The 25,884-nt window shown below is 60.5% G+C and overlaps 1 protein-coding gene across 5 annotated transcripts; it reads left to right on the forward strand.

Annotated features, from left to right (window-relative positions):
* Positions 1–3,645: 3,645 nt before the first annotated feature.
* LOC310898414 (maestro heat-like repeat-containing protein family member 2B) lies at positions 3,646–20,982 on the forward strand. 5 transcript variants are annotated; one of them, XM_083833442.1, is made up of 38 exons: positions 3,647–5,458; positions 5,880–6,002; positions 6,503–6,671; positions 6,993–7,091; positions 7,437–7,591; positions 7,898–8,041; positions 8,331–8,423; positions 8,715–8,784; positions 8,894–9,007; positions 9,269–9,342; positions 9,566–10,045; positions 10,228–10,381; positions 10,584–10,624; positions 10,884–11,022; positions 11,715–11,767; positions 11,891–12,388; positions 12,569–12,676; positions 13,097–13,252; positions 13,451–13,573; positions 13,846–13,925; positions 14,401–14,500; positions 14,594–14,689; positions 15,055–15,159; positions 15,290–15,413; positions 15,505–15,621; positions 15,934–16,055; positions 16,319–16,471; positions 17,084–17,238; positions 17,491–17,632; positions 17,838–18,034; positions 18,473–18,610; positions 18,785–18,896; positions 19,028–19,174; positions 19,483–19,665; positions 20,044–20,199; positions 20,304–20,426; positions 20,598–20,691; positions 20,841–20,982. In XM_083833442.1, the coding sequence occupies exons 2-37, from the start codon at positions 5,988–5,990 to the stop codon at positions 20,658–20,660; spliced, it is 4,998 nt and encodes a 1,665-aa protein (XP_083689568.1). In that variant the 5' UTR covers positions 3,647–5,458; positions 5,880–5,987; the 3' UTR covers positions 20,661–20,691; positions 20,841–20,982. The 5 variants fall into 5 exon arrangements, with proteins under 5 accessions (XP_083689566.1, XP_083689568.1, XP_083689570.1 ...); XM_083833444.1 differs by having other exon boundaries at positions 11,891–12,001; positions 12,269–12,388; positions 20,304–20,691; XM_083833443.1 differs by having other exon boundaries at positions 9,566–9,685; positions 9,953–10,045; positions 20,304–20,691.
* The last annotated feature ends 4,902 nt before the right edge of the window (positions 20,983–25,884 follow it).

Here is a 25,884-nt window from a genome sequence, read left to right on the forward strand (position 1 = left end):
TTCTGACTCTGTGTGCTTGTTGGCGCGGGCACGAACCTACGGACTACACAAACACGGCCTGGGGCAGAAAGAAAAGCAAAACGGGGGGGCTGCTGATGGCGGCTGGGATCACAGCTGGGGAAACTGGGCTGGGGCACGAAAACAGAGGTGAAATGTTGCACGTTGGGGCTCAACGCCAGTCTTTGTGCACTAGCTTTGGGGCCCTATGTGAAGATGGAGTCATCATCTGTCTTTGGGGGGCTCAAAATGAGCCTTGTTTGGCTGGTTTTCAGGCTCAGCAATGCAGGCAGTCCTGTGGTTTCCAGCCTTTATAGGAGGCTCGTTGGGCAGCTGTGGGCGGCTTGAAAAGGGAGACTACCTGCTGTGTTTTGTGGGCCCAGCCAGGCTCATCTGTCCAGCCTGGGGGCTCAGAAATGGAGAGTAAGCAGCACGTTTTGGGATCTCGGAATCGAGCCCAGTGCCAGTGTACTCAGGCTCAGAAACTGAACCCACCGGCTGCTTTGGGGCCAAGCCCTCAGCCAGGCCAGACTGTATTAGTTAGTATGTATACAGTGCACAACTATAGGGCGTCTGGCATTAACATTTCAGTTAGAACAGCGATCGAGTTGCCCAGGCTTTTGGGACAAGCACCAGCTGTAATTACCTGCAGACAGGTAATTACACGCACAACACAGCCGGTCAGCGTTCACACAACATGTGAGCACAGCACGAAGATGAAGACCGACCGTCGTGACAGAGACGCATTTACAGCCCTGCCTACGCCCGGGCTGGCTCCAACGCGACTGGAGGGGGCCGGGAACCGGGAACAGGGGCCGGGAATTGGGGCCGGGAACCGGGAACAGGGGCCGGGAACCGGGAACAGGGGCCGGGAATTGGGGCCGGGAACCGGGAACAGGGGCCGGGAACCGGGAACAGGGGCCGGGAATTGGGGCCGGGAACCGGGCACAGGGGCCGGGCCTCGCCGCGCGGCTGCCGTTACCACAGCGCCGCCTGGCGGGCGTGAGGCAGCCCCTCAGCGCCCTTGCTGAGGAGACCGTTCCATGGCTGTTAGGTGGCCGTTACAGTCGTTATGTGGTCGTTAGGGCTGTTAGATGGCCGTTTCTGCCTCAGCTTTGCCATTCTTCACCAGAAGAAACGAGTCTGACACCCAAAGTTGAGGTTCCCCGTGGTCTGAGTGCTGCCAGCCCAGTGATAGATAGCACAGGTGGCTCAGCAGTTAGTTCCGTTGGCTTGTCAAAGCAAGCAAAATTTAATCACACAGTCACAGAATCATCTAGGTTGGAAGAGACCTCCAAGATCACCTAGTCCAACCTCTGACCTAACACGAACCAGTCCTCCACTAAACCATATCACTAAGCTCCACATCTAAACGTCTTTTAAAGACCTCCAGGGATGGTGACTCAACCACTTCCCTGGGCAGCCCATTCCAATGCCTACCAACCCTTTCAGTAAAGAAGTTTTTCCTACTATCCAACCCAAACCACCCCTGGCGCAACTTTAGCCCATTCCCCCTCGTCCTGTCACTGGGCCTTTTGGAGAACAGAGCAATCCCCACCTCGCTACAGCCTCCTTTAAGGTATCTGTAGAGAGCGATAAGGTCGCCCTTGAGCCTCCTCTTCTCCAGGCTAAACAACTCCGGCTCCCTCAGCCGCTCCTCGTAAGACTTGTTCTCCACACCCCTCACCAGCTTCATTGCCCTTCTCTGGACACGCTCGAGCACCTCGATGTCCGTCTTGTAGTGAGGGGCCCAAACCTGAACACAGCACTCCAGGTGTGGCCTCACCAAGCCGAGTACAGGGGGACAATCACTTCCCTAGTCCTGCTGGCCGCGCCGTTTCTGATACAAGCCAGGATGCTGTTGGCCTTCTTGGCCACCTGAGCACACTGCTGGCTTATATCCAACCAACTATCAACCAATACTGCCAGGTCCTTCCCTGCCAGGCAGTTCCAGGCTCTCATCTCCCAGCCTGTAGCACTGCTTGGGGTTGTTGTGCCCCAAATGCAGGACCCAGCACTTGGCCTTGTTGAACTTCATACGGTTGGCCTCAGCCCATCGGTTCAGCCTATTCAGATCCTCCTGCAGAGCCTTCCTACCCTCGAGCAGATCAACACATGCACCCAACTTGGTGTCGCCTGCAAACTTACTGAGGGTGCACTCAATCCCCTCATCCAGATCATTGATAAAGATATTGAAGGGAACTGGCCCTAGTACTCAGCCCTGGGGGACTCCACTAGTGACTGGCGTCCAACTGGATTTAACTGCATTCAGCACGACTCTTTGGGTCCAGCAATCCAGCCAGTTTTTAACCCAACAAAGCGTACGCCAGTCCAAGCCATGAGCAGCCAGTTTCTTGAGGAGAATACTGTGGGAAATGGTGTCAAAAGCCTTACTGAAGTCAAGGTAGACCACTTCCACAGCCTTTCCCTCGTCCACTAAGCGCGTCACTTCTTCATAGAAGGAGATCAGGTTCGTCAAGCAGGACCTGCCTTTCATAAACCCATGCTGACTGGGCCTGATCGCCTCGTTGCCCTGCAAGTGCCGCGTGATAACACTCAAGATAATCTGCTCCATGAGCTTCCCTGGCACCGAAGTCAGACTGACAGGCCTATAGTTTCCCAGGTCCACCCTCCGGCCCCTCTTCTAAATAGGTATCACATTTGCTAGCCGCCAGTCGACTGGGACCTCCCCTGATAGCCAGGACTGCTGATAAGTGATGGAAAGCAGCTTGGTCAGAACTTCCACCACTTAGTTCTCTCAGCACCCTCGGGTGGATCCTCTCTGGCCCCGTTGACTTCCATACATCTAAGTGCTGTAGCAGGTCGCCAACCATTTCCTCGTGGATTATGAGGGCCACATTCTGCTCCCCATCCCCTTCCACCGGCTCAGGGGGCTGGGTACCCAAGAGAACAACTGGCCTTGCCGCTAAAGACTGAGGCAAAGAAGGCATTAAGCACCTCAGCCTTCTCCTCGTCTCTTGTCACTAGGTTTCCCCCCGCATCCAGTAGAGGATGGAGATTCTCCTTAGTCCTCCTTTTTGTGTTCATGTATTTATAAAAACAGTAGCCAGATTGAGATCCAGATGAGCTTTGGCCTTTCTAATTTTGCCCATGCACAGCCTCGCAACAGCCTTATCATCCTCCTGAGTGGCCCACCCTCTTTTCCAAAGGCCATAAACCCTCTTTTTCTTCCTGAGCTCTCTGTTCAGCTAGGCCGGTCTTCTTCCATGCTGGCTCGTCTTTGGGCACGTGGGGACGGTCTGCTCCTGAGCCTTTAAGATTTCCTTCTTGAAGAGTGCCCAGCCTTCCTGGACTCCTCTGCCCTTCAGGACTGCCTCCCAAGGGACTCTGCCAACCAGTGTCCTGAACAGCTCAAAGTCTGCCCTCCGACAGTCCAAGATAGCAGTTTTACTGATCCCACTCCTGACATCGCCAAGGATAGAGAACTCTACCGTTTCGTGGTCACTCTGCCCAAGACAGCTCCCAACCACCACATCTCCCACCAGTCCTTCTCTGTTTGTGAACAGAAGGTCTAGTGGTGCACCTCCCACCACCCCTGGTAATCTAGTGAAGCAAGTCCAGGAGATGCCAATTGCCTCCTTTTCTTATATATATATATATATATATATATATATATTTTTTTTTTTTTCCCTCAGACACATCTGCAAACCAAGCCCATGGAGTCTCCAACAGCAGAAATTGCTTTTTTGTGCTTGTACTGCAGGGGGCCATCGATGTGCCCCGCGGAGGGCAGGTCTGGGCAGTGTCCCCCTGCCCCTGCTGGGACGGTGCTTGGGACAGGGGTGGGACCAGCGCCCCTGGCTCTGGAAGGCCGAGTGCCTGGGGCAGGTCTGCAGCAGCTGTTCTGGGCAGCTCGGTCCCACGCTGGGCAGCGCAGTAGCCTGGGAGGAGGCCCTAAATGGGCTGCAAGTGTTGGGTCTGTCAGGAGAAAATGTGTGCGGCTGTGCACGCTGGGGCACGGTGCTCGAGTAGTGCGGGGATCACAGTCGGGCAGCGGCGATCGGCCCCAATCAGTCTTTCCTTCCCCGGCTTGAGTCGGTGGCTCTGGCCAATGTCCCTGGGATCCAGCCCGGGTCTGCAGCCTGGCAAGAGCTTTGGTGCAGGCAATTTTAGGCCCTTTCAAGCCCGGGACTTCTGGGGTTTTTGGCTCCCAGGGAAGGAGAGCACTGAACTCTTCTCCGGTGCTGGCTTAAGTGACAGCGAGGCATTTTGCTTCCTCTTGCTTTCCAGAAAAAACAGAGGGCTCCCTGGACTCTGAAGAGTGGCAGTGCTATCTGCTTAAGGTACAGCATCCCTGGGGGTGAGGCTGTGGGCAGTTGTGCCCCGACAGCTCCTGGGGCACGTGAACGTGAAAGGCCCGGGCAAAGGGCGAGACAACATTTGCCTCCTGTCGTGTTCCCCCCCAGTTCCTGACGGAGTCGGTGGAGGAGATGCTGGTGGACCAGCCATGGGTCGTGTGCCTGGTGTCATCCCGGGTGACAGAGGTGAGGCGTTGCGCGGGGTCTGGTGCGGCTGTGGTGTGCGTGTGAGTGCCACGAGGTGTCAGGGAGCCCTCCGAGAAGGCAGGGGGGCAGCAGGGGAGCTGTGAGGCTTCCTGGGCTGCTCGGGCATGAAGAGAACAACCCAGGTGAGCAGGAAGCCCTGGGCAGGAGCTTTGGGGTTCTCCCTGGGAGCTGGGGTTAGGGGTTCCCCATGCCACAGGTGTGCTGGGTTTCTTCCTTCCCACGTGGCTTCAGTGGCTTTAACCCACTCGTCCTCTCCCTTCTCCAGGGACCTGGGGCCCCTGGAGAGTGGAACCAGATGGGACCGGGGCTGGGCAGAGAAGCGCACGGAAGGCCGTTGCTGAAAACCACGCAAGGACCGGAGCGAACTGGAGCGATGGAGAGTGGGGATATGCTGTGGGTTTGGGCCATGGGGGTGCTGCCACCTCCGGCCCTGCCCTGTGATGTGTCCCCGTATCCATGGCAGCCCTCAGGGAGGTCACAATGGCTGGGTGCCTCATAGCTGCTGCGGTGAGCGCAGGTGGCCCATTGCTTCTCGGCGGCCACAGGAGGAGGACCTGGAGAGAGATTCTGGGGTGATCCTGCTGTGATGGGGAGGCTGAGAAGATTTTTTGGTGAGGGGCAGGGGGAGGCCGGGGGCTGCATCCCTATGAGTTCCCAGCACGACCAGAGATGGGGACCCCAGCCTGTGCTGTTGGTGCTGGGGAGGATTCCTCTCCAGGCTGGGAGGATGCCTGCCCCAACCTGGTGCGAATCCCCACAGCCAGCCAAGCTGACGCAAACTGTTTGGTTGTTTCCTTCCAGCTTCCTTTGCTTGTGTAGGGGTCAGGACTGGACCTACACGTCATGAGGACGGTGGCAGAGAGACAGGGTCTGAGACTGTTGCCATCTCTGCCACCGTCGTGAATTCCTTGTTAAAGAAGCTGCAAGACAGAGAGGTGAGCTGCGGACATCCCGCTGTGCCGTGGGGGGTTGAGGGCTCCCCTCCACCCTGGGTGCCACCGAGGGGTCTTGCCTGATGGCCCCTCTGTCCTGCTGCTGGTGCCCGGTCCCCAAAGGCTGATCCTGCGGTCACGCTGGGCTGACGCTGCTGCGCTGCCTCCTTTCCCGCAGCAGCTCAGCCTGGAGCTGCCCAAGCATCCATCCTTGTCCTGGCCCTGTACCATGGTCCCAGGCTGGTGCCTGGTGCTTGGTCGGTTCCCAGGGCTGCTGCTCCCTCGGCTCCTTTGTGTAGCTGGACACAAGCTGGGACAGGACGCGGTGGTGCTGCTTGTGGGCTCTCACTCTAGAGTGAGGGGCAGCAGCTCGCAGCTGCCCGGGAATAAGGGCAAAGCAAGTGGTGTCGTGGTCTCTCCCTAGGGTGACCGAGCGGAGACTTACCGCCGCCTCCAGCATGTCTTGCAAGGAGATGATACCCGTCTGCAGAGCGGCGTTGTGAACCGAGTGCTCGCAGAGGTGTCTGGAGACATGAAGGCAGCCCAGGTGAGCTTGTTCTCTAGAAGGGCGAACGGAGCAGCCTGCCTCTCCCCAGCTGTGGGTGTGACATGGAGTGGCGCACAGATGGTTCACTGGGATTCAGGCCTGGGGACTTCCCCAGTGCCCCTGTGGCTGCTCCCTCTCCCAGGGAGCGCATCCCGCTAGGGGAAAGGCCGTATCCAGCCCTGCTCCAGACTGTGCAGAGCGTGGTGAGCTCCTCCACGCCAGGCGACGTGTGCGCCACCTCCCAGGGCCGGAGTTGGGCCGTGCAGTCCCCCAGTTCCTGCCTCGCGCGACTCCTGCTTAACGCAGAGGCTCTGGGGACGCGTCCCAGCTCGAGCACAGCTGTCCCGGGGGTGTTCTGTGGGGGAGACGCGGTCGTCTCGCCAGTGGCTCTGACAGCAAAACGATGAGCTGAAGCCCCGTGGTCCTCACTGGCCAGCAGGGCCTGACCTGGTGCCTCAGCCTTTCTCCTGGGCAGCATTTCACCTGTGGCTCTTTTTCAGGGTGCAATGAACAATGTGACAGCAGCTGCTGGTGACGTCCTGGTGGCTCTGGCTCGTTCCCACTTTGGATTTGTGATGTCCGAGCTCCAGGGCCACCTGAAGACCATGAGGGGAGGAGCATGCCAGGAGTTTGTGCTCACCACCTTGAGCAAACTGGCCAGCAGCTATGGTATGGCCCCTTTGGCCTCGTGCTCTGGGTTATGGTCCATGACGGCCAGGAGCAGGGACCCTGCCCCTCCCTGAACGCTGTTTTGGGCCGGAGGGCTGTGGGGTTGTGGCACCTCCTCGCCTGGAGCTGGGATTTCCGCCCCACCACCCCAATGCCAGTGCTGCAAGGGTGGAAGCTGCTGGGGACTGAACCCGCAGCGACCTCCCCTGTCCCTCTGACACGTCCCCCAGCCCGGCAGCCCCAGCCCTCCTGCCCGCGGTGCTGCTCTGGCTCTGGCTGACCGTGGCTCCCTCTGTCCCTCTGCCTGTCCTCTCTCTGCAGCCCTGCGGTGCATCCCCTTCGTCGAAATGACGCTCCTTGCTCTGCACGCCATGCTGAGACAAGTGGAGAGCAGCCGGATCCTGCGCACCATCTGCAGTGGTGAGTAGAGGGGAAGGGGCCGGGCAGGCCCTCGGTGCCTCGCTCGGATCGCGGCGTGGTCCTGCGCTGGGGGGCAAACTTTGGGAAGGGCAGGGCGGGGGCTGCAATGGTAAGTGCTGGAGGGGAAGAGGCCTGCGAGGAAGAGGAGGAGGAGGAGGAGGAGGAGGTGCGGTGTGCAGAAGGGGAGAAGGGGCACCGTATTTTAGTTCAGATGCCGGGAGCGCAGCACTTGGCAGTCCCAAGCCGACGCCTGGTGAGCCAGGGACTGCTCCACGCAGGCGTGGGTGAGGGAGCCAGGCACGCTGCCTGTTGCAGACTTTGACGAGCTCCTTCCTTCTGGTGCAGTGCTGGAGCAGTGGTCGAGGGCGATCAACGCTTACTTCAACGCCTGGGAGCAGTGCCCCTTCCCTCGCATCGGGGAGAAGCAGCTCTGCGAGCAGGTGTACTCCCTGTTCTGCCACGCTGTGGTAAACTGGCTGGGCCGCCATAAGAAGGAGGAGGTGAGCGCTGCTGGGGCAGCAGCGGGGCTGTGCCTGGCTGGGGCTGCCCGTGCCCCCTGGGTGGGAGCAGAGGGGTGAGGGGAGGGAGCGGGCGGGCTGACGCCGTGCCCGGGGCTGGGGGCTCCCAGCTGGCAAGTGCTTGGGCCCCAGGGCCCTTTGGCAGGGGAATGCTTGCTGTCCTCTGGAGAGAGCCCTTCTGTGGGGCAGAAGGGAAAGGGAAAGCCCTCTCTGTGCAAAGGCAGGCATGTGCTGGGGGACGCCGAGTGCTAGACAGCCCTCAGAGCATCTCGTCTCTTCCCTCTGCAGGACAAGCAGGCCATCTTCGGAGCAGTGACTGCTATGATGGCTGTCGTCCTCCATGATGCGCAGCACCAGGACCGGGTGTGGAAGCAGGTCGTCTGGCTCCTGCAGCAGTACCAGGAGGTCCAAGATACTTCCCGGGTGACAGAGGTGAGGCGTTGCGCGGGGTCTGGTGCGGCTGTGGTGTGCGTGTGAGTGCCACGAGGTGTCGGGGAGCCCTCCGAGAAGGCAGGGGGGCAGCAGGGGAGCTGTGAGGCTTCCTGGGCTGCTCGGGCAGGAAGAGAACAACCCAGGTGAGCAGGAAGCCCTGGGCAGGAGCTCTGGGGTTCTCCCTGGGAGCTGGGGTTAGGGGTTCCCCATGCCACAGGCGTGCTGGGTTTCTTCCTTCCCACGTGGCTTCAGTGGCTTTAACCCACTCGTCCTCTCCCTTCTCTTGTAGAGCCTCCATTATTTCCTGAAGACCTTGGAGGAACTTCACGCTGTCGCCCCCAAGGACAAGCTCCGTGCCATCGCTGCTGCTGTGCACCACGAGGTAAAGGGAGCCCGTGCCTGTGCTGCTGGCCCAGGTCCTGCAGGCCGGATTGCCACAGAGGGGCAGGGCAGGGCAGGGCGTCCTTCCACCAGGACCTTCCTGGAGGTGCCTCGAGGCTGTGAGCACCCTGATCCTGGCTGTTTTGTGCAGGCCCGAGGGGCAGCTCAGTTCCTTCAGCACTTCCCTCTCAGCCACCTGGCAGGAGGACTCTGGAGTGCCGGGACCCAAAAGGCAGCCTCTGATCGCTGCTCTGCCTGCGATCTTTCTCTAAAATGGACCTTTCTCCCACAGCTTGGGGACGAGACCAGGCAGCACAGTGCAGGCCATAAAGAAGAACTGAGGCAGTGCATTGTGCTTCAAGGTAAGGGAGGGAATGGGACGATGCCTGTCGTGTTCTCCCAACTTCCTTGTGAACCTCAGCCATGGGGTTTTGCTGACTATTCATGCAAAATGTGGTTTCTGGCCCGCAGCTCGAATCTACCCGGAGGAGACGGTCACGTTCCTGCTGTCCCAGCTGAGCAGCGAGAACCAGGGCTCCCGCGGGACAGCGCTGACTCTGCTGGGAGCTGTGGCCCGCTCTGATGGTCAGTACCACAGGCCAGGGCCGCCAGCCAGGGCTGGGGCAGTCAGGGGGCTGAAGCTATCTGCTGTCAGAGCTTTCAGGCCCTGTAACGCAGTAGTAGCGGCAGAAACAAAGTCCTTCTGGGACGCCAGTGCTTCCCCTGCAGTCAGAGCCCAGCCCTGCTGTGCTGTCCCGCTTGTCTGTGAAAAGCCTGGGAGCTTCGAGGGATCCCTTCTGCCATCTGAGCCCTGCCTGAACGCATACCTCTCTGTGTCTCTTGCAGAACCTGCAGTGAGAGAGAAGCTGCCCCTAATTGTAGAGGCCGTGCAGCCCTTGTTCACTGAGTCCGGCACCCAGGTGAGCTCATTTAGGAAGGAACAGCGAGACCAGTGGGGCAGAGAAAGCCCCCAGAGCGGGCAGGTTGTTGTGCTGTACAAAGCCTAGCCCCGACCCCTGGCAGCGAAGGCTTCTCCTGTGCACTCGTTGCCTCTCCACGGGCTGCGAGGGCTGCCCCCAGGCAAAGGTGGCTTCCCTTTGGCTGCTGGCGGGGCAGACCGTAACCACCCTGTCTCCTTGGCAGTTGAGGACAGCGCTCCTGGGTTTCATCAAGGATCTGCTCAGCGTCAGCATCCCGAGCTGCTTGGCATGGGATGTGGTGGCGCACATCTTTGTCGAGTTCAGGCGGGCCTCGGACAGACTGGTAAGGACAGAGCGGGACACCCGCGGCTCGGTCCCGTGCCCAGGCTGTGCCGAGAGCTCCCTCAGTGGCACTCGCAGCATCGCCTGGGCCCCGCAGAACCTCGTGTGCCCGACAGCCCTGTGCAGCGCTCGCTGCTCCCAAGCTGCCCAGCACTTCCTTGGGGCTGGGACGTGGCCCCTGAGTGGGGCCTGGCTGTCCTCATCCTCCACAGAGCCTCCTGAGGTGGGAGCTGAGAGTAATGGGGGGTTTCCCAACGCTGTCTTGCAGGCGGTAGAAGACGTCCAAGAGGAAAGAGACCTTCAGGCCCAGTGCATAGGTATCCTGGAGTCTCTGGATCTCTCTGTGGAAGGGATGACCGAAGTAAGTGGTCCTGCTCCCTGCTGCTGCAGCCACTTTTCACCTTCAGGGTGTTTTTGCCAGCCCTCGCCTGCCCCCCCGGAGCTCGACCCTAATGGGCTCCAAGGGATGCGCAAGCCATCCTTTTCACCTCTGAGCCGAGATGGGAATGCTGATGTGCCAAACTTCCTCCTCCTCCTCTGCAGCTCTTGTGGCCACGGCTCCTGCAGTACGTGGTGCCGGCCCAGTACTGCGGCATGCTGGTCCCGCTGTTGCGTTGTCTCCAAGCCCTGATCGAGAGGCAGAAGCAAACGGAAGGGCAAGAGGACACCGAGAAGCCTGCTGACGTCCAGGAGCAAGGTGGGACCAGAAGGTGCCCCAGCAACCTGTGCCGGGCTCGGCCAGGGGCCTGCCTGGTGCATGCCTCCCTGCACCCTGGCAGCCCCCAGGCCAGCTCTGCAGCTGCACGGGTACTCTCAGCCCCGCGTCGGGGCGTCGAAGGTGCGAGGGGCTGGGTGCAGAGGTGCTCAGGGGCTCACCCTGCCTTTTTTCCTCCTTGCAGCCAAGAAGCCCACGCCACAGGCCCTACTGGTTCGGCTGTTGGTGAGTAGCGGGGCCCCGGGGCAAGAGCTTTTCTGGCCAGGGGCAGGGGGAGATGCTGGGGCAGGGATGCTTTTGCTGGCAGCCCCGAGGAGGAGGCAGCGCGTCCCAGCGTGCCCAAGCCCACGAGCTGGGGATCCCGCTCCCTCCCTGGGGCTGGAAGCACGTGGGGGGAGGCGCCGAGGCAGAGTCGAGCTCCCTCGTGGGAGAAGCCGCGTCCCTGGTGGAAGGAGTGACCCCGTCTCTCTCTGTCCTCGTCTAGGTGGTGGCGGCTTGTGATCAGTGCAGAGAATGCGCGGTTGCTGCCCTACAGCTGCTGCAGGCCCTGCAGAGCAGGATCCACAGCTCCCTGAGGGGACTGTGGCCCATCCGCATCCCCCGCATGCTGCAGTACCTTGAAGGTAAGGTGCCAGTGTGGAGGGCCGGGCTCAGGAGAGCTGGAGGGGGCAGGAAAACAGCCTCCCAGCATGGCGTAGGGGAACCGCTGCCGTCCCCCTTCCAGGCAGCCAGCGTGGAGGCTGGGGGCAGCGATCTGCTGGGATCAGCTCGTCCCAGGGGTGGACGGGGCCATCGATGTCCCCGTGGAGGGCAGGTCTGGGCAGTGTCCCCCTGCCCCTGCTGGGACGGTGCTTGGGACAGGGGTGGGACCAGCGCCCCTGGCTCTGGAAGGCCGAGTGCCTGGGGCAGGTCTGCAGCAGCCGTTCTGGGCAGCTCGGTCCCACGCTGGGCAGCGCAGTAGCCTGGGAGGAGGCCCTAAATGGGCTGCAAGTGTTGGGTCTGTCAGGAGAAAATGTGTGCGGCTGTGCACGCTGGGGCACGGTGCTCGAGTAGTGCGGGGATCACAGTCGGGCAGCGGCGATCGGCCCCAGTCAGTCTTTCCTTCCCCGGCTTGAGTCGGTGGCTCTGGCCAATGTCCCTGGGATCCAGCCCGGGTCTGCAGCCTGGCAAGAGCTTTGGTGCAGGCAATTTTAGGCCCTTTCAAGCCCGGGACTTCTGGGGTTTTTGGCTCCCAGGGAAGGAGAGCACTGAACTCTTTCTTCTCCGGTGCTGGCTTAAGTGACAGCGAGGCATTTTGCTTCCTCTTGCTTTCCAGAAAAAACAGAGGGCTTCCTGGACTCTGAAGAGTGGCAGTGCTATCTGCTTAAGGTACAGCATCCCTGGGGGTGAGGCTGTGGGCAGTTGTGCCCCGACAGCTCCTGGGGCACGTGAACGTGAAAGGCCCGGGCAAAGGGCGAGACAACATTTGCCTCCTGTCGTGTTCCCCCCCAGTTCCTGACGGAGTCGGTGGAGGAGATGCTGGTGGACCAGCCATGGGTCGTGTGCCTGAGCCGGGAGCTGAGCCAGCAGCTGAGCAACCCCTCCAGCAGCGCCGAGGACAAGGTTTGCGCCCTGCCTGCACCCTCCTGGCAGCACAGCCCCGGGGCACCCAGCTCCGGGGCTGGGGCTGAAGGAGCGCGTTCCCCGTGCGGGCTGTCGTCACCGCTCCCCCTGCCCTCGCCCCAAAGATGCTTCCCTCCGTGCTGCCCAGGGTCGGCTACAGCCGGGCGCCGCGGCTGCTCCCTGGGCTGTTGGGGCCTGTCGCGGCCAGGCCCTGTCCTGACAAGCCGCGCCGTTACCACGTCTCGGTCTCGGTCTCTTCTCTTTCAGAACTTCCTGTACCAGGCTCTCGGCACGGTGCTGGCCTCTTGTCGGCAGCTCACCCACGTCCAAGGGCAGCTGCTGAAATACTTAAAAGAAACAGATGCCACCAGCCCATGTGACAGACAGGTGAGGTTTCCTCTCCTGCCCCTGCTCTGCCCGGTGTCCCCTCGTCCCAGCCCTGCTCCGGACCTTTTTCATTTCCTTGTAGCTGCTGTTTCCCTCGGGCAATGTCCTGCCTTGCCGTCGTAGCTGGCCAGGACTGGCCAGCGTGTGCCAGAGCTCACTCCCATTTCTCCATCACTGCAGGGAATAGCTTCAGTGGTCTCCTATGCTGCTGAGCGCCACTTCTACCTGGCCCTGGATGCAATGCGTGAGTTCACCCAGTGGCTCATCGCATTCGACAGACGTCGAAAGGTAATGGGTGCAGGGTTTTAGTGTTCGGCCTTCTCTTGCCCTGTTCTCACTTCCTGAACAGTGGCGGCCGAGTCGTGGCAGCCACATTGCATTTACCCCTCCCGTAAGAGCTACCTAAGACGCACTGCCCCCTCCAGAAAGCTGAGGGCCAGGAGCCGGAGCCCTGTGAGCTCTTGCTGGCTCTGCCCCTCACCTGGGGGCCATGGGCAAGCCTTTCATGGCCAGTACGCCCCTGCCGGGCACAGGCTGCTCACCTCAGGGCAGGAATGGGACAAACTCCTTCGGATGGTTTTCCACGGCCCTGCACAGCTGAGCCACACAGCCCCTTACAGCCCCGCTCCCCAGCCCCACAAATTCGTCGAGTCCTGGGGCACAGCAGGGCCAGCGGACTGACATCTCGGGGCATCTTACTCAACACAGGCGCAGAAGGGACACCAGAGAGCTCAGGCCGCTTGGGCTGCAGCCATGCTTACCTATGGCAAGGTTGCACTGCACGCGCCCAAGTCAGAACTGCTGGCCTGCGTGGAGGAAGACATCCTGGCCAACATCCTGGAGCTCTTCCATGCCTGCAGAAAGGTAGGAGCGTGGGGCACAGAGGGGCAGGGAGGGCTGGGGGCCCCCACGTGCCGAGGTGGACGGTCTCTTTCTGAACGTCCCCTGAGTGGTTTGTCCTGAATGTCCAGGTCCAACCCCAGCCCCTAAGAACCCCTCGCCCGTGTTCCTCTCCCAGCTCTTCAAGCAGTTCAACTGGTGTTTTTCTCTCTCGGGTCTCAGGAACTGCAGCACAAGCTCGCCCTGCTGAACAGCATCAAGGAGGTCACCTGTGCCATCCAGGCTGCGGACACCAAGCACAGCTTCAGGCTCTGCAAGAAGCCGGAGGTGCTAGAGATCCTGCTGGTGAGTGCCTGGAGCCGGGGCTGCCCGCAGGGGAGGTGCGATGGTCTCCCCCGGCCACCCACCAGCTCCTGAGCTCCCGAAGCCTTGTCCCCAGCTTCTGGGCCCTGGGGAGCTGGCACTCGGTGGCTGGGGAGCACGGTGGCTCTGTGGTGGCCGTGGGGATGAAGGGGCTGGTGCGGGCGCAGGCCTGTCAGCAGAGCCGGCTCCTGGGGCGGGTGGGCAGGCTCTCCGTGCCACTGCCCGCCCTGAGTGCGTCTCTCTGGGACTTGCAGGACTTGATGGAGGAGGATGCCTGCGACACCCCTGTGTCCCAAGTGCATCTCAAGATGCTTCAGCTCCTGGAGCAGCTGAGGTGAGGTCTGTGCCCCAGGCTGTGGGGGCTCGCTGTGCGTCCCAGCCCAGCCGGCTGGTGCAGCCCCAGTGGTCTCGAGTACGGGGCAGGGAGCTGTGCGGCTCTGGGCCGGGACGGCGTGCCCCGTCCTGGGTGACTTCCGAAGGCCGGGGGGCTGTTGGGGCTGGGGGGCCGCATCCACAGAGACGGGGCTGGGCTGTCATGGTCAGCGAGCCATGAGCGCTGTGCCGGCAGAAAGGCCCTGGCTCTCCAGGGGACGGGAAGGGCAAGGAACGGGCACCTGGGGGGGGTCTCCTTGCCCCTGGGGGTGAGTGCTTGGCCGCTGCCAGGGAGCTGCCAGGAACTGCCGGAGCTGGAGCTCACCAGCACGGGCTGGGGGGGCCGGGTCTGGGGCTCAAACCCAGTCGGCGTTTGGGCCACTCTGGAGATTGCTGGTAAACCCCCTCACTGTTCTCTCCTTCTTTTCTCCATCCAGCACGCTGAAGCCTTGCATGGACTGGGAGAACAGGTGCTCCCAGGTGGCTGTGTGCTGCTGGAGAGTCCTGTCGTGCCCTCCTGAGGAGACAGAGCTGCAGGTACCTGCCAGCCCTTCCCTGCACACCTCAGCGCTCCCTGTGCCCTGGCAGCTGCCGCGGTGCTCAGCCTCACTCCTCCTTTCCCGTTTTCAGTCTCTGCAGGCATCGTGTGAGGAAGCTCTGGGCCAGCTTGTGTCAGCCCTTCTCAAAGCAGAAGGGACCTCCAGCGCCTTCGCGGACGTGGTCTCCGTGAGTATCCATGAGGCAGTGGGGCAGAGTTGGGGCCTTAGGGGATGCCCAGAGGAGGATCCGTTCCCTGCCGCAGTGCCAGGGCAGGCAAAGGAACGGGCGCTGCGGGAGGCAAAGCCAAGAGCCAGGCTCCCAAGTGCCAGGCTGGCACAGGGAGATGCCGGTGGGGAAACGGCTCCTGGGTGAGGGCAGGGGTGCGTGGAGCGAGCGGGGCAGGGGGGTGGCAGTGCCGGTGCTCGGCGGGGCTGGGGCCACGCGGAGCCGCAGGGCAGGCCCTGCGGGAAGGGGCCAGAAGAGGAGGGAGGCAGAGAGGGGTGCTGGGGAGAGAAGGACACCCGTCACGAGACGCATGTGCTCCACCCCAGATCTTGCTGCGCCACCTCACGTCAACGAAAGCATGGGAGCGAGAGAGGGCCCTGCAGGTCTGCGCCCAGCTGCTGGGCACTTACGAAGAGCTCTTCAAGTGTTCGGTGAGTAGGGAGCCCCGCGTGCCCCGTCCCCTCTCCCTGCTGGCCACGGCCCCGACGCCTGGCCATGGCCTGGGGAGGCGAGCAGGCACTGGGCTGCCTGCGAGCTTCCTCCTGCCTCTCGCCCCCGCAGAGGGAACGCACCTGCTCGCAGTTCGGCTCCTTGGTCGGCGTGCTGGGGCCTCTGCTGAGCGACTCCCAGGCCACGTCCCGGCAGAGGGCAGGGGCCTGCCTCAGCTGCCTCCTCCGGATCCAAGGTGAGGAAAGCGGGTTCTTCCTGGCCCCCATCAGCCCCATCTTCTCTTCCTTCCTTGCCCAGCGAGGGCTTTTGTTTACGTCCCTTCCCAGCCAGTCAAGAAACACTGTCGCGACGAATGAGGGGAGTGGACGGGGCGCTCTGTGGCCCTGCACAATCACCGTTCCCACTAAGAAATCGGTTGGAAGCGAGCTCCTGCCCCCTCCTCAGTGAGCAGCGTCTGCGCTGAGGAATTTGCGGGGAGGTTTGCTCCCTCCCGGAGACGCTGGTGCCCGGTGCAGGACCTGGGGACGCAGCAGCTGGGAGCAGAGGCCTGCGGCTGCTGGGACCCCACAGCCCCAAAACAGCTCCAGGGGAAGGAGGGCTCTGTGCGGCCCGGGATGTGTCAGCCACGGAGCCGGGCTGGTGGCATCCTGCCACGGGAGGGTTGGGAGGGCCCTGGCCTTTGCTCCCCAGCCTCCTCTATCCACGTCTGGCGCCAGAGATTCAGTTCCCCTAACCAGGACTCCCTTCTCTCACAGCATGTGGCATGACGAAGACCAGGAGAGCGGTGCTCCAAGTGCCTGACTGCAAGGAGCTGTGTGAGAGGCTGAAGAGCACGGAGGACGGGTCTCTGTGTGAGGAGCCTGCCAAAATAGCGAAGGTAACTGGCTCCAGAGAGTGAGGTGGGGGCCCCAGTGCATTTGTCAGGAGGTGCGTTTCGCACGCAGGGAAACAAGACGAGAGGAGATGGTTCTAAACCCCTCCGCTGCAGGAAGTACAAAAAAGCAGCGTATGCACAGAGGAGTGTGCCCTGAGTGCCCTCTCAGTGACCAGCGAGCTGCTGAGCTCAGAGGCCCCTGGAGTTTCCTTTCTGTTCTAAAGAGCCGGAGCAGAGCTGTGACAGTGTCTCTCCTGTCTCTCCAGGGGGTTTGCCAGTACTTCCCCCAGGGACAGGCCAGGAGCTTCATGGACGCCATCATGAAGACCTTCGAATGCGCTAACGAGGAGCGTGCACAGGCAGCTGGCGACTGGATGATCGTATTCCTGGAAGCGTGCGGAAAGGAAATACGTCCAGAGGTAAGGGAGACCCTTGTTCCCCTCGGCCTTGACTTCTCTCTGTTGGCTGTTGTGCTGCACCTCGTGTGGGCTGAAGAAATGCAGCCCGAGCGCGGAGCTGAGGGGACCGCTGCTGCCTGACACGTTCTGCTCTGTGCGGTCCTCTGACGAGGACTCAGGCACTGCACTCTCAAGTCTCCCGTCGGCGCAGGTCCTTGCCCCGGGCGAGGCAGTTACCGCTGGGACACACCAACCTTCCCGTTCCTCCCCACTGCCTGCAAGGTGTCGGAGCCTGCTGGGTTGCGATCTCCCATCGCTGCAGCCGTGCGCCGGCGATTATCCAGGCTGTTGGGCATAAAACGTGCCCAGGCCTTCGGTGTGCTCAAATCGCTCAGCTGCTGCCACCGCCGGCCCCAGGCACACGCAGCGACGGAGCGGGGTGTGCGCGTGTGCACGTTGGTGTGCGTCAGCGCCGAGAGCACACGCGCCCCCAGCCGTGAGGCAGGGCTCAGGGACGAGGGCTTGTCAGCGTGCCAAGGCGGCAGGCGTTGCTCAGGCGCCGAGTGACCGTGCTGGGGTCCTGCACAGGCAAAGGATACGCTGAGGTGTGCCATCTCGCCCCTTGCCTTGCAGGTGCCTGAAGTCGCGAACATCCTGTGGAAGGCCATGTACACCATGCAGCAGGGCACCCTCAGGGACCTGCTCTTCCAGGCAGCCCGTCTCCTGGCCGGCTTCCACCCCCAGCCTGTGGTGGACAGCCTCCTCCAGACAGAACTGCCCTCAGAGAGGTATGTGCGCTCCCCCCTTGCCCCGCTGTGGCCAAACAGCAACCCCAGGCTTGCCTGCGGAAGGCAGATCCAGGGAAGCAGCAGGTCCCATTCCTCCCCCAGAAGCCTGGGCTCTGCGAGATCGTGCGCTCGTGCCTCTGGGGAAGCAGGCATCGTATGCCCGCTGCTGGCGAGGAGAGCGTTTGGCCTCTGGGGAGGGCACCAGGGCTGCCAGAGGACGGGGCTCACGGGTGAACGTCTGGTTGCTTGCAGAGACATGGTGCAGCTCTGGAGGAGCCTGGGCAGCAGCGACCTCGGGCCTCAGGTCCTGAGGCACTTAGCAGAGAGGCTGGACAAGGCACCTAAAAGCAGACCTTTGTGCAACGATGCTGATCAAGAGCCGCATCGTCTCAAGGTATGTTCGTCGGCAGAAGCATTTCTGCAGCTTCCCACCTGCTTTCTAACTTAGCTCATCAGGGTGAGGGAGTTGGGGGTCATCCGAGGCTGTCCCAGGTGTGAGACCTGCCGGCAGGAAGAGTCCCCCAGGGGGACAGGGGCACCAGCGGGCTGGTGGGAAAGGCGGTGTTTAACAGGTTCTTGTGGGTCACATTTCCCTGCAGCTCCTCTGTGCGATCTCTGAGGTAGTGTCTGCTCTGCTGACCGCGGAGGCAGTCCGGGACCTGCTTCCTCACCTCCTTCCAGTCCTCCTGCAGTGGGTCAGCAACGAACTGGGGGTAGAGTTGCTGTTTCCCCCTCTGAGTCCTCCAAGAGGACTCCTCCTCTTCAAGGACACGGGACAAGAGGAGCTGTTGTGCGGGTAAGGAGCAGCAGGGGCGGGGAACGGGGGGCTTCAGTTCCCCAGCCAGGCACGTTTGTTCGTGGTGCTGAGGGAGCCAAAGGGCTGCCCTGTTTCCCAAGCCTGCCCTGTCTCCCAGGTGTGGAAACGGGTCGCCGGGGCTCGTTTGACTTCTGTCCTCTGCTGGAGAAGGATCTGTTCCCAGACGGGACGGGACCGACGGCTGCTCTCGGCCTGTCTCCTCTGCATCCCCGATTACAGCGTGTCCTTCCTCTCCCTGGACCGATCCAGGAGAGACCGGGCGTCAAACTCTGCGCAGGGCTGGCAGCTCTCGGGACAGGGGAGACCCCAGGCGTGGGGCAGCCCGGGGCACTGGGACCGGGGCGTTTCGGCAGAGCCAAGACAAAACTTCCCCTCTGGTGCCACGATGTGAGATTTCTGTGGGTTTTCTTTCGCCAGACTCTACTGTGATGCTCTGGAGCAAGTGCTGAGAAGATGCCTGGACGAGAGGTGGCAGCAGGTGCTCTGCAGGCACGGAGTGTGGCCATCCTTGGACTTGCCTCAGTGGCACTGCAACAGCGTGCAGCTGCTGACCAGGTGAGAGCCCAGCGGGTGGCTGTGCCCCGGGAAGCAGCCGCAGGACCCTTCCCGTGTGCCTGGGGAGCTCTCCTGGGAGGCAGGGCAGCGCCTGCGTCGCAGCAGGGGACGTTTCGGGCCGTGGCCCGTGGCCTTCCCACCTGACCACGTCACCTGCTTGTGCTCTGTGTGCAGTGTGCTGCTCCGTGCCCGGCTCGTCTCGCGTGCGCTCATACAGACCTTCCTGCCGTGGCTGCACTCCCCCTTGCCAAACCTGCAGGTCACGGCGCTGGCTTTCTTCGCTGAGGTGAGGCGGCGCGTGGGGCGGGGCGGGCTCAGAGGGCTTTTCGGAAGAAACTGCTGCTTGGGGTGTCTCTTTATGGAAGAGACCAGCCGAGGTCCCATGCCAGCACTAACAGACCTTTGGCTGTCTTGTAGCTGATGAAGGACCCGCCAGCTGAGGGGAAGGATCTCCTGAAGCCCCTGGTACGGCTCTTCCTGGAGAAGCTGCAGCATCCGAGCTGTGCTGTGCAGCACATGGCAGCGAGAGGCCTGGGCAGTGCTGTCAGTGGCTTGCCCAAGAAGGTGAGGCGCACTTTCCTCTGCTCTGGCTGCAGCCCCCCAGCAGAGAGCCGGGCAGAGGCTGAGTGAGAGCCAAGCAGAGCCGCGGGGCAGTTCGGGAGCCTGGGGCAGAGCAGCACGGGCAGATGGGGGCTTCCCAACGGCCAGGCTGCTCTCCAAGCTCAGCACGGTGGCAGCGGGGAACCGTGCGAGTGCCGTTCGTCACGGGGTTGTGCCGCAGCCGCACCCCCTTGCCGAACAGACGTGGGGAGAAAGGGTGGGCATTGCAGGCAGGAGCCGCGAGCAGCTTGTGCGCATCTTTGGCGTTGCAGGTTCAAAAGCACAAGAGGATCATCGTGGCAGCACTGGAGCGTGAAATGAGGAACGTGGACCATCCAGAGGTGGCTGCGGAGAGCATGTTGGCCCTGGCAGAAATACTTGCAAAGCAGACGGCGAAGGGCTTGGGCGGGGCCTTCAGACGCATCGCCCGCTCCACCAGGAAGTTCCTTGATGCCGTGAGTGAACCTACTTTTCTCCCACTTGTCCGAGGGGCGTGGGGTGGGCAGGGGCCTGCCCGTGCTGCGTGGAGGTGCTCCTCCAGGCAACCAGCTGCCGTGGCCCCTCTCTCTCTCTCTCCTGCGGGTGGGACGCACCGAGCGCCCCGGCACTCAGGTGCCATTTCTTAGGGGTGGGACGAGGAAGGGACCTTCCACATGGCAGGGAAGGGGCCGGGATGAGGTGACCTCGTTCTGGAGCTGGTTTCCAAAGCGCCACTGCCAACAGCGCTGTGCTCGCTCGCCCTCAGTTGTCAGTCCCTGATGCTTCGTTGTTGCAGAGAGGCTGGGAGACGATGCATTCGTGACCCAGCTCACAGATGGCTTTCTGGGTTGCAGGAGCAAGAGGACCTTCGTTTTGCGGCCTTCAGTCTCTACACGGCCCTGGCTGCTGGCGCCAAGGACAATCTCACCACGTTCTTCAGCGGAGAAGTGGAGCAGATATTGGGAAGCCTCTTCCTGCACCTCCAGGACCCCAGCTGTGCAGTATCCAGCGTAAGAACCCCCTGAGCTTATTTGCCAACCCACAGAAAGGCTCCCTGAGGAGCTGCCTCCCTGGCAAGGGAGAAGGAACGACCGAGCACAATGCTCTTTTCCAGGTTTGCAGGACAGCCCTCTATGTCTGCGCTCCTTTCGTCGAGCCAAAGGGGCTGCAGGTAGTCGTCAAGAATGCCATCGGGCGCAGTGGAGCACAGCTGCAGAGCGAGGTCTGCTCTTACCTGGTGAGTGAGCCCTGTCCCGGGGCGACGCTGGGGCCACGGGGCCCGGCACCGAGCGGGGAGCATGGCGTGACGCGTCCGTCCGTCCCGCCGCATGCTCCCCGGGAGTCTGAGGGCTCGGCAGCGAGGCCTCTCCGGCCCAAGCAGAATTCACACCTCCCTGCTCTCCCCCAGGAGACACATGCTCCCGAGCTGCTGAAGACACTGAAGCGCCAGCAGAAGCCACCACTGGAGTAGCGGTCCACAGATGCCACTCTCCACGTCCTTGGTGAGAGCCGGGACGGAGCTCTCTGCTCCGCTCCCACCGGGGCGGCCCAGGGGCCGCCAAGCGCTGCCCCAGCCGCCTTCCCTACGGTGCCCAGGAGGGCACGGCCAGGGGCCGTATCTTGACACTGCCTCTTCTTCCCCACGCTACAGAAGCCAGCCCGGAGCACAAAGAAGGCAGCCCAAAGCATGCTGAAGACATCCCAGAGCATGCAGAAGATCTCTCGGGGCACACAGAAGACGTCCCCGAGCTTGCAGAGGCCTGAGCACCCACAGAATAAAAATCCAGAGAGCACAGCGGCTGTGGACTGGGTCCTTCCCAGGGTGGCATTGGTGGGAGCTGGGGCCAGGCAGCGCTGCCTGCAAACCTCTCAGCACTGGTGGGATGGGGAGGGTCAGGGCCAAAGCACCAGTGCTCCGATCCCCCCATCCATGTCCAAATGTAGTCCCAAAGCTGGGAAAAAACAAGAAAACCTTGAAGAAAATTGGGAGGCCTGCAGCTTGTGTAGTCTTTTAGCTGAAGGAAAGAGACAGGTAGCCTTGAGCTAGCAGAAGCAAGGAAGATAAGGGATAAAAGGTTAAAAAGAAGAAGGAGAAAACCAGCTCCAGACTGGTTTTCCAACTATAGTTACCTTTTGCTCAATAAGGGTCATTAACATATTAAAAATCACGCCCATCAAAATGCTAATATATGCTGATGTGGGATTTGGTGTCCTCCCCTCCACCACTGTTCCTTTGTAATGAGCACACTCAGTAGAGATAAGTTAGGTGAGCTATGACAGCCAATCAAAAGTAACCAAAGAGAGAGTTTTCACAAGTTTGCTGTGTATAAATTACGGTGATTCGAGTCAGAGGTGTGCTTGCTTTGAGAAAGATCGCCAAGCACCCGACTCTGCAGAGTTATATAATTAATTATTTAATTAAACGACCTTCATGTGGATTCTGACTCTGTGTGCTTGTTGGCGCGGGCACGAACCTACGGACTACACAAACACGGCCTGGGGCAGAAAGAAAAGCAAAACGGGGGGGCTGCTGATGGCGGCTGGGATCACAGCTGGGGAAACTGGGCTGGGGCACGAAAACAGAGGTGAAATGTTGCACGTTGGGGCTCAACGCCAGTCTTTGTGCACTAGCTTTGGGGCCCTATGTGAAGATGGAGTCATCATCTGTCTTTGGGGGGCTCAAAATGAGCCTTGTTTGGCTGGTTTTCAGGCTCAGCAATGCAGGCAGTCCTGTGGTTTCCAGCCTTTATAGGAGGCTCGTTGGGCAGCTGTGGGCGGCTTGAAAAGGGAGACTACCTGCTGTGTTTTGTGGGCCCAGCCAGGCTCATCTGTCCAGCCTGGGGGCTCAGAAATGGAGAGTAAGCAGCACGTTTTGGGATCTCGGAATCGAGCCCAGTGCCAGTGTACTCAGGCTCAGAAACTGAACCCACCGGCTGCTTTGGGGCCAAGCCCTCAGCCAGGCCAGACTGTATTAGTTAGTATGTATACAGTGCACAACTATAGGGCGTCTGGCATTAACATTTCAGTTAGAACAGCGATCGAGTTGCCCAGGCTTTTGGGACAAGCACCAGCTGTAATTACCTGCAGACAGGTAATTACACGCACAACACAGCCGGTCAGCGTTCACACAACATGTGAGCACAGCACGAAGATGAAGACCGACCGTCGTGACAGAGACGCATTTACAGCCCTGCCTACGCCCGGGCTGGCTCCAACGCGACTGGAGGGGGCCGGGAACCGGGAACAGGGGCCGGGAACCGGGAACAGGGGCCGGGAATTGGGGCCGGGAACCGGGAACAGGGGCCGGGAACCAGGAACAGGGGCCGGGAATTGGGGCCGGGAACCGGGAACAGGGGCCGGGAACCGGGAACAGGGGCCGGGAATTGGGGCCGGGAACCGGGCACAGGGGCCGGGCCTCGCCGCGCGGCTGCCGTTACCACAGCGCCGCCTGGCGGGCGTGAGGCAGCCCCTCAGCGCCCTTGCTGAGGAGACCGTTCCATGGCTGTTAGGTGGCCGTTACAGTCGTTATGTGGTCGTTAGGGCTGTTAGATGGCCGTTTCTGCCTCAGCTTTGCCATTCTTCACCAGAAGAAACGAGTCTGACACCCAAAGTTGAGGTTCCCCGTGGTCTGAGTGCTGCCAGCCCAGTGATAGATAGCACAGGTGGCTCAGCAGTTAGTTCCGTTGGCTTGTCAAAGCAAGCAAAATTTAATCACACAGTCACAGAATCATCTAGGTTGGAAGAGACCTCCAAGATCACCTAGTCCAACCTCTGACCTAACACGAACCAGTCCTCCACTAAACCATATCACTAAGCTCCACATCTAAACGTCTTTTAAAGACCTCCAGGGATGGTGACTCAACCACTTCCCTGGGCAGCCCATTCCAATGCCTACCAACCCTTTCAGTAAAGAAGTTTTTCCTACTATCCAACCCAAACCACCCCTGGCGCAACTTTAGCCCATTCCCCCTCGTCCTGTCACTGGGCCTTTTGGAGAACAGAGCAATCCCCACCTCGCTACAGCCTCCTTTAAGGTATCTGTAGAGAGCGATAAGGTCGCCCTTGAGCCTCCTCTTCTCCAGGCTAAACAACTCCGGCTCCCTCAGCCGCTCCTCGTAAGACTTGTTCTCCACACCCCTCACCAGCTTCATTGCCCTTCTCTGGACACGCTCGAGCACCTCGATGTCCGTCTTGTAGTGAGGGGCCCAAACCTGAACACAGCACTCCAGGTGTGGCCTCACCAAGCCGAGTACAGGGGGACAATCACTTCCCTAGTCCTGCTGGCCGCGCCGTTTCTGATACAAGCCAGGATGCTGTTGGCCTTCTTGGCCACCTGAGCACACTGCTGGCTTATATCCAACCAACTATCAACCAATACTGCCAGGTCCTTCCCTGCCAGGCAGTTCCAGGCTCTCATCTCCCAGCCTGTAGCACTGCTTGGGGTTGTTGTGCCCCAAATGCAGGACCCAGCACTTGGCCTTGTTGAACTTCATACGGTTGGCCTCAGCCCATCGGTTCAGCCTATTCAGATCCTCCTGCAGAGCCTTCCTACCCTCGAGCAGATCAACACATGCACCCAACTTGGTGTCGCCTGCAAACTTACTGAGGGTGCACTCAATCCCCTCATCCAGATCATTGATAAAGATATTGAAGGGAACTGGCCCTAGTACTCAGCCCTGGGGGACTCCACTAGTGACTGGCGTCCAACTGGATTTAACTGCATTCAGCACGACTCTTTGGGTCCAGCAATCCAGCCAGTTTTTAACCCAACAAAGCGTACGCCAGTCCAAGCCATGAGCAGCCAGTTTCTTGAGGAGAATACTGTGGGAAATGGTGTCAAAAGCCTTACTGAAGTCAAGGTAGACCACTTCCACAGCCTTTCCCTCGTCCACTAAGCGCGTCACTTCTTCATAGAAGGAGATCAGGTTCGTCAAGCAGGACCTGCCTTTCATAAACCCATGCTGACTGGGCCTGATCGCCTCGTTGCCCTGCAAGTGCCGCGTGATAACACTCAAGATAATCTGCTCCATGAGCTTCCCTGGCACCGAAGTCAGACTGACAGGCCTATAGTTTCCCAGGTCCACCCTCCGGCCCCTCTTCTAAATAGGTATCACATTTGCTAGCCGCCAGTCGACTGGGACCTCCCCTGATAGCCAGGACTGCTGATAAGTGATGGAAAGCAGCTTGGTCAGAACTTCCACCACTTAGTTCTCTCAGCACCCTCGGGTGGATCCTCTCTGGCCCCGTTGACTTCCATACATCTAAGTGCTGTAGCAGGTCGCCAACCATTTCCTCGTGGATTATGAGGGCCACATTCTGCTCCCCATCCCCTTCCACCGGCTCAGGGGGCTGGGTACCCAAGAGAACAACTGGCCTTGCCGCTAAAGACTGAGGCAAAGAAGGCATTAAGCACCTCAGCCTTCTCCTCGTCTCTTGTCACTAGGTTTCCCCCCGCATCCAGTAGAGGATGGAGATTCTCCTTAGTCCTCCTTTTTGTGTTCATGTATTTATAAAAACAGTAGCCAGATTGAGATCCAGATGAGCTTTGGCCTTTCTAATTTTGCCCATGCACAGCCTCGCAACAGCCTTATCATCCTCCTGAGTGGCCCACCCTCTTTTCCAAAGGCCATAAACCCTCTTTTTCTTCCTGAGCTCTCTGTTCAGCTAGGCCGGTCTTCTTCCATGCTGGCTCGTCTTTGGGCACGTGGGGACGGTCTGCTCCTGAGCCTTTAAGATTTCCTTCTTGAAGAGTGCCCAGCCTTCCTGGACTCCTCTGCCCTTCAGGACTGCCTCCCAAGGGACTCTGCCAACCAGTGTCCTGAACAGCTCAAAGTCTGCCCTCCGACAGTCCAAGATAGCAGTTTTACTGATCCCACTCCTGACATCGCCAAGGATAGAGAACTCTACCGTTTCGTGGTCACTCTGCCCAAGACAGCTCCCAACCACCACATCTCCCACCAGTCCTTCTCTGTTTGTGAACAGAAGGTCTAGTGGTGCACCTCCCACCACCCCTGGTAATCTAGTGAAGCAAGTCCAGGAGATGCCAATTGCCTCCTTTTCTTATATATATATATATATATATATATATATATATATTTTTTTTTCCCTCAGACACATCTGCAAACCAAGCCCATGGAGTCTCCAACAGCAGAAATTGCTTTTTTGTGCTTGTACTGCAGGGGGCCATCGATGTGCCCCGCGGAGGGCAGGTCTGGGCAGTGTCCCCCTGCCCCTGCTGGGACGGTGCTTGGGACAGGGGTGGGACCAGCGCCCCTGGCTCTGGAAGGCCGAGTGCCTGGGGCAGGTCTGCAGCAGCCGTTCTGGGCAGCTCGGTCCCACGCTGGGCAGCGCAGTAGCCTGGGAGGAGGCCCTAAATGGGCTGCAAGTGTTGGGTCTGTCAGGAGAAAATGTGTGCGGCTGTGCACGCTGGGGCACGGTGCTCGAGTAGTGCGGGGATCACAGTCGGGCAGCGGCGATCGGCCCCAATCAGTCTTTCCTTCCCCGGCTTGAGTCGGTGGCTCTGGCCAATGTCCCTGGGATCCAGCCCGGGTCTGCAGCCTGGCAAGAGCTTTGGTGCAGGCAATTTTAGGCCCTTTCAAGCCCGGGACTTCTGGGGTTTTTGGCTCCCAGGGAAGGAGAGCACTGAACTCTTCTCCGGTGCTGGCTTAAGTGACAGCGAGGCATTTTGCTTCCTC

Source organism: Anser anser, assembly GCF_964211835.1.
Source record: "Anser anser genome assembly, chromosome: 4".
Taxonomy (NCBI): domain Eukaryota; kingdom Metazoa; phylum Chordata; class Aves; order Anseriformes; family Anatidae; genus Anser; species Anser anser.